This window comes from Cryptomeria japonica, chromosome 1, assembly GCF_030272615.1.
Source record: "Cryptomeria japonica chromosome 1, Sugi_1.0, whole genome shotgun sequence".
Classification (NCBI taxonomy): domain Eukaryota; kingdom Viridiplantae; phylum Streptophyta; class Pinopsida; order Cupressales; family Cupressaceae; genus Cryptomeria; species Cryptomeria japonica.
The window spans coordinates 165564536-165572398 of record NC_081405.1 but is presented as its reverse complement, the minus strand read 5'-3'; the positions used below and the strand labels follow the sequence as shown (position 1 = coordinate 165572398).

General features: G+C 35.3%; 1 protein-coding gene across 2 annotated transcripts; it reads left to right on the top strand.

The window, feature by feature from the left end:
• Positions 1–3093: 3093 nt before the first annotated feature.
• On the top strand, positions 3094–7539 carry LOC131065073 (cytokinin hydroxylase). Of its 2 annotated transcripts, none has more exons than XM_057999476.2 (6): positions 3094–3533; positions 3922–4148; positions 4249–4499; positions 4701–5058; positions 5185–6326; positions 7236–7539. In XM_057999476.2, the coding sequence occupies exons 1-5, from the start codon at positions 3272–3274 to the stop codon at positions 5614–5616; spliced, it is 1530 nt and encodes a 509-aa protein (XP_057855459.2). In that variant the 5' UTR covers positions 3094–3271; the 3' UTR covers positions 5617–6326; positions 7236–7539. The 2 variants fall into 2 exon arrangements, with proteins under 2 accessions (XP_057855459.2, XP_057855458.2); XM_057999475.2 differs by having other exon boundaries at positions 7121–7539.
• Positions 7540–7863: the final 324 nt, after the last annotated feature.

Genomic DNA, 7863 nt, shown 5'->3' with positions numbered 1-7863 from the left:
GACCTAGATTTGTTATTTATTCACACACAAAGAGATTTGAATTGATTAGGATTGCCAAATTATCCTCCTGAAATTTGGGGGAAAAGGTTTGGACCAAAGGCATGTGACCATCTTGGTCTTGAGAACTTTATCTTGAGACAATGGGGTTCTAATGCTAGTTCCAACTCATTGGATCAAGCCATGATGTATAGATATGTGAAATGTGTTTTGGAAGTTGCAATTGAGGTAGGATTAAAGATAAATTATGATGCAGGAGCATCCCCGATTCATAGCAATCTTGCATCAACCAAAAACATTTTTCTTTCCGTTTTGCTTTATGTTTGCAGTTTCAACTTTTCTTTTTGTTCGTCCTGGTTTTGGCTCACCAGATCTTGTGGAGTTAGATTCTACTTGAATACTTGATCATCTTTTTTATTTCCAGACTGCATCGCATTTGGATCATTTTTCGGCAAGATATCACTATGAGTTTCCTTGATAGTTTCCTGTTACCGGTTGACAGTTCTTGTTACCACTTGCCCGGACCTATATTTTGGAGATCTACCAGAACCCCTTCCAAAGCTTGTGGAGCCTTGGACATTGATTCCGATGTTCCTTGGCATGTGGCCGACCTTTTCCCATGATATACGTTTCATCCTTTGGATTTTCTGGAAGAATCTCTTGGCGGAGGCTGACCTTGTTTATTTTACACGTTAGGTCTTGTTCTTCGGGTTTTGATCCCTTTTGGGCCGACTGGATCCTTTGGATCATATATATAACTGTAATTGTGCATTAGAATGTAATCAATAGAAGAATCAAGTAGCTAGACTGAGTGTAGAAGATAGATCTTAAGATTCAAGGTTTCGGTTGTGACCTATTCTGTATGTTCTACCAGTTTTGTGAGTCGGTTATGCTATAACCCAGTTGTTACCGGTTGGTTGTAATCAATTTTTATGAAATTAAATAGTCTATTCTGCATTTGCTCCATCATATCTTTGTGTTTCCATTGTGTTAATCTTGCTAACCGGTCTGGATTGATCTCTTTGAGGTCCCTCCTCACCGGTGACTGCTTCAAAATGATAAAAGGGAATGCCTCGAATTAAGGACCCAATTTATAGAGTGTGATGTGGTTTAAATTAATAAAGGGCTCATATTTAATTAATTAATTAAGTACATATGGAAGTCCTATAATGCATAGTATAATGAGACATACTAAAATAGGTGCTAACTAAGTGTGGAATTGAACACCCTAATTAAAGGTGTAAAATTTATGACAATACACATACCTATGCCATTTCCCATTTAGTTGTGTGCCTACCTTGGTGGAATATATTAATGCAATAGCACATCAACAAGTGACATACTTGCGATTGACTTAGCTCATGCTCAATTCTATCCACTTTTATTTTACCCCCATTTCCACAAACCCAATACATTTTTCATTCCCCCCCCCCCCTAATTTAAGCTTATTTCCATACATACACTACCTCAAGATCATCACTTATCTCTTTCTAGTTCATTTATGATTAATGTAGGGTTGACTTGGTTCAATCTTAAGGAACACATGAATGACCCAAAATCTAAATGTCTAAGTAAAAAATATTACTTTCTTGCCCCTTTCTTCTAGTCATTATGAATTGACTTGGCACACATTTTGTTATGTTATGATATTTAAGGACATTCAATGTGCAATTGTTTCATATTTAGGAATCAAGGATCAAGGGTGCTAAAAAGTAATTAAAGTACACTTCAATTTCTAAAGTAAACAAAAAAACTAATTCCATATCATCATCGACATCATCATCATCATCATCATATAGACCACTTACATGTCTATGTATGCTATCATCAATATTGTTCACCATTGTTGATCAAACCCACCAAAGCTGGTTTTTGTAGGAGAACACATTCACCTATCAAGTTGACAATCTCTCCAACTAAGTCCCATAACACCTACTCAAAAAAATTAAATAGCAAGAAGATAAAGACAAGTGAATCTTCAAGTGCACATTTTTAATAGATGTTTCACATGTATAAATCGTATCCATGTGGTAAATTAGGTCTACAATGGTCAAGATTGAACCTATAGGGCTCAAGATTGATTAACGAGTTTTTCATAAGATGATAAAAATCATAAGACATTCATTAGGCTAAAGCCACCATTTTTATGAGGGTGACAAATTAGTTCAAGCTAACATCAACATTATTCTTCTAATAGTGGTTTTAAAACTAACTACAACTAAACACTTGATTTATATATTTATATTAATTAATTATCAATCCCAATTAATCTATTTTAATTGTTTGCTTAATAATTATATCTATTTACCATGCTAAATTATTTATGTAAAATGCTTTATTTTCTTACATAACTATGATTTAAAATTTGGGAGTTTAATCTTCTCTTAAAACATTAAGCATTTATGATCGATCGTCTAAAATTTACTTTTGAATTTTATTTAGCTATTTAGCTTTTGGTCTACTACTATTTTTCCATTATTTTTTTGCAGTGAAGTCATCTTGATGATGAATGAATAAATATGATTCAGAAAACATTGATGATAAAAAAAGGGTGGGGGCCATGGCTCAATTAACTAAAACATCCTTTTGTAGGCAAGAGGTCACGAGGTCAGTCTACTCATGTCCTGGTATCGGAGGACATGTCGTGCCACCTGAAAAAAATTTACAGACTGCAGTTTATAAAGGGACTACAAGATCCTTATAATTAAAATTAAAAATTAAAAAAAATAATGAAACCCTGCTGTTATCACTTAACCTAGGAAATGAAGTAATACCAGATAAAAGCTCGATCAGTGTTGGCCAATGGCCATCACAACAACTCTATCGATCATGCACATATCTGAGAGTTCTTTCCCTATTCATTACGAGTAATGACTTAAACAAACAATTTGTAAAGCGTTTATCATGCACCACTTGAGTAAATGAGATAAGAATATGCAAAGGTCAAGATATGTTCGACAAAATGCCCGGGCTCTGGGCAATGCAGACTGGCTGGCTATAATTGTGACGGACAATTAAACTAAAATAAAAATCTAACTATGCTGTGAGTGGTCAAGAAGACTTAACTTTTGAAAAGACTAAAACACGAAATATAATCCTGATCATTTGCACAATAATAACAAAATCTACAAGCAAAAAGTAATCTCAGCATTGAATATTCCGCAGAATTGGTGTTAATTAATCCATATAGCCAATTCATCAATCTATATATATATGCATCCCTCGTTTTGTTTGCACTGCAAGAATTTTCCTATTTTCAGATTGGTTTTCTGAAATGGGCATTGCAATGGCAATCCTTGCTGTCCTAATGGTGGTATTCGTTGTGATTTATAAGATATATGTGCTTCTAAGTCCAGACAAGACGAGGTGTATGATGAGGACTCAAGGAATTCTTGGTCCCAATCCGATGTTTCTGCTGGGAAATGTTGTTCATATGAAGAATATGATTAAAAAAGCTGCTACAGTGAAGCCTCCTGTTCCTCACAATTTGGAGCCTCGTTTTGTCCCATACTTTGTGGAATGGAGGAAACAATATGGTATGTATTAAGTCGTGTAGTTTCTAGCTCATAATGTTAGTTCAATATTATGGTTTAAATTGAATGAAATTTTTTATTATCAATGTTTTTTAGATCATATTATATTGATCTATCATCATTATAGAATAGAAGAAATAATAGAGAACAGAAAAATAGAAATTTTCTATTTCTTTCTTTCTGATAAATCATGTAATATGATCTGAAATATTAATGTATTGTTTTTTTAATGGTGGGCATGCCAATAAAAGTAATTCTGTGGGGAAGCTTGTGTTCCTGCCCTTTTCAATAAGAGATTACTATTTACCAATCACCTCATTTACATTTAAAAGTCCTAAAGAAATAGTGTTGTCAATAAAAAATACTGGAACATTGATCTTATATCTTGCAGGGAAGAAGTTTCTGTACTGGCTTGGAAGTGAAGCAGTGTTGTATGTACAAGAACCAGAGTTGGTACAGGAAATAAGTTCTTCGGGCTCTTTGAACTGGGGGAGACCTGCATTTTTGAAAAGTGACAGATTTCCTCTGTTTGGCAATGGGCTTATCATGGCAGAAGATCAAGATTGGATTCACCAACGTAGAATTGTTAGCCAGTCTCTCACAGCTGAGAAGGTCAAGGTACCATACACATAACATAGTTTTCTTACCCCAACTTTTTTTTGGTTATATGGAAAGTTGTGCATGTTTTGTTTACACTGATCTCTTTGTTGTTGAAAAGGGAATGCTTTCCTCTGTAGTTGAGGCCTCTGTGCCTGTTCTGAATGAGTGGGCCAAGAAAATAAATGAAGGAGGTCAACCTAGCGTAGAAATAGATGTTGATGGAGCTCTGAGCAAAATAACTGCACAAGTAATCTCAAAATTCCTTTTTGGAAGTAGCTCCCATAGAGGTTTTGAGGTACTTGATAAGCTCAAACTTCTTCAACAAACACTATTTGAAGCTAACAGATTTGCAGGGATCCCAGTAAGCAGGTAAAGGCTCACTTGTTCCATAATCATAAATGGGTTTGATATCCTTCATTAATGAGCTCAATCTGATGCCCACTATCATGTTATCATGTAGTTTTTAACGTTTCTGTGTTAAAAGTGCACATACATTACTTGTATCCAGGGGTCTGACACATTTCAACCTGGTAGATTCTGTTCTGAGATTTTTTTCCCCTTGTTTTTAAGGTACATACCCTCTGCTGGAAATAAAAAAGTTAGAAGGTTGGGTGAGGAGGCCAATTCTATAATCATACAAATTATCAAGGAACACAATGAATATAAGAACACATCCAAAGGATATGGAGATGATCTGTTGGAGATCCTTTTAAAACAAGTTGAAGCTAATTTAGTCACTACTCAGGATGTGTTGGATCAATGTAAAACGTTGTTGATAGCAGGACAGGAGACTACCAAACTGTCCTTAACCTGGACACTGATGTTATTAGCCATGAATCCAGAGTGGCAAGAGAAAGTTAGAGTAGAGGTTATGGAGATTACTAATGGAGATCTGCCAGACATCACCGTGTTCTCCAAAATGAAAATGGTAAAATACCCTCCTTCTGAATCACTTCTCGTTGTTATCTATGTGGCTACTGATAGTTCATTGAAACGCAAGCTTTTTGTGTAGTGGACTTGCTCTACATTAATAATCTTTCCCTATGACTTGCAGATGAACATGGTTCTGAACGAATCCATGAGGCTGTATCCCCCTGTTTCTTACACAGTCAGACAGGCAAAGACAGACATACAGCTGAGAGAATTGAGAATTCCCAAAGGGATGTCTGTGTTGATAAACATAGTGGGAATGCATGAAGATCCTGATATATGGGGAGAAAATGATGTTTATGAATTCATGCCAGATCGCTTCTCTAATGGAGAAGCCAATAAGAAAACTGGTGGATTCATTCCATTTGGGTTTGGAGGAAGAATTTGTGTAGGTCAAAGACTGGCTCACATGGAACAGATGGCGATTCTGAGCATGATACTCTCCAAATTCACCTTCTCTCTATCTCCCAATTATATTCATTCCCCAGTTTCTCTATTGAGTATCACTCCCTTGAAAGGATTGCAGCTTCTCCTTTCTCCCCTTAAAAAGGCCTAAGCTTTTTTGATGAATAAGTGTTATATTACACATTAAAAAAAAAAGTTGCATTCTAATATCTGAGCAAGGTTAGGTTTTACTTTTAAATGATAAATTTAAAGAGATAAATAAGAACCAAGGATGTTAAGTGGCAAGAGTTTAAGTATCAAGAATATTCTAGTCATTTAAGTATAAAATCTTAGTTAGTAATTATATCCTCTTCATTTGAGTATAAAATCTTAGTTGGACCAGAAGCTATCCAAGCAATCTGTTTGGAGTCTTACCAAGGAGCTTTTTTCTGAGGAAATTCTCCAGGAATTCCAAGAAATCTTGAACAAGGCCCTCCACGATTCTGGCGCACCTCGGCCAAGCGACCAGATTTTTTTCAATGCTCATAGAGAGCTCATTAAATATTACCCATTCTTACTTGATTTGAAGGGAAAAGATTTGGATAGACACAGAGTCTTTGCTGGAGTAGGTTTGAGCTATCTTAAATGGAGGTTTTTGGGTGACGATCCAGAGGCCCAAGGAAAAGAGGAGGACCTCTTTCAGTTTGCAAAGTTGAACGGAATCCTGCCTATGAAAGTTGCAGAACCAAGACCTAAACAGAGTTGCAGAGGAGGCTCGAGCAGAGGCCGTAGGAGTGTGGGTCGTGGTCGGGGTCGTCTAACAGGTAGAGGCCGTGGTAGAGAAAGAATGGAGCTGCCCCAACTCGATCCTCCCACTGCAAGGTAGGCCCTCTTTTGTTGTTAAGTCAATTTCCCCTCTCGATACTTGAGCATATAATTGTATATATTTTATTTTGGTTTCTTATTATCATGCTTAAATACTTTAGTTCTGGGCAGTAAGGAATCTGCCAAAATCGTTTATAGTCTCATTTTCTTCAGACTGCTTAATTTTGATGGCTCTGTTAAAATGGTTAAACCGTAAGTTTAATGGTTTCCTGCCTTTTGAGAGAATCATGTTTTGCTGGGATCACTGAGAGTAGGTTTTTGAATGTTATGAATCTCAGCTAAGAAATCTCTGTATTTAACCTAAATTAATATAAATCTTGGCTCTGCCTTTACCGATCAAAAAAAAAATTATATCCTCTTCATTTTCTTTTTTATTAGAGGCCGAGCATCCCAGATAAGAGAAATAGTTTAAGCAAGACTAAAAAACTTAAATTTATGAATATTATAACAGCAAGATTCTATATAACTGTTGAATTAGTTTTTCGTATATATGTCAAATTATATTAGAATAACATTTAAAAAAATATATAAACAATAAAATATGCAATATAAAAAATATTTAAATACCAAAAACAATGAACAAAAATTAAATAAAAGTGCTTCCTATGAACTTATAAGTGAATTTTTAATGACAATTTAAGGTTTTGCAATTGTCTATCCAATAGTTTAAGGATAGTAGCCAAGCATGTAGTTGGAATGAGTGGATTTAGTTGTCTCTTTACCTTTGGGTAAGGGCAGCCATGTCTATTTAATCAATATTTGTGGTGAATATAAAGCTTCTTATGTGGCAGGTATAGCATGAGTTATGCCATGATCCTTGTGGTACTTCCACCAACCTATGGAAGGTCAGAACAGAGAAAGTGAAGAGATTTATTTGAACTACCCACATTTTACTTGTTTTGACAGGAAGTTGCACACCAATATATGGCATGACAGTGCTGTGCCACACAACAAGAGGGTCTGTCAGAGCTGGCACGATGGGATAAGTAATCCAGAGTTCTGACCTTAATGGATATGAAATTATCATGAAGATCTTTGTGCAACAGAAAGAAACCAATGATAATAGAGATATGGGACATTCAGCTCTGCATCTTATCCACCATCACTGTACTGCTCTTGTCTATCCCCACAATTATGTATCAAGACATTAAGGGATGCTATCAAGAAGGACAAAGATATTTCTATTGTTAAATGTGATTATGTTTTAGAGGAGGGGACTGATAATATAAATTATTTATGTGTTTTATGTTTTGTTTTAATTTGTGATTCAGTGTATGTGTGCTTGTATGTTATTAGGATTTCTTTGATAAATAGACAGAGAAGCTTGTATCATAATAATATGACATTTTATGTTGTTATTGTTTCAAGACATGTCTGTATTGCTTCTTAATCAGGAGGCATTAAAGGATGTCATTGACATATTTGTTGTCAGATACAAGGATAAAGATATTTTTGTTGTTAAAACTGATTATGCCTTAGAAACTGATCATGTAAGGACCACGCATGTTTGCTTCAAGTCTCGTCTTATTTTGCT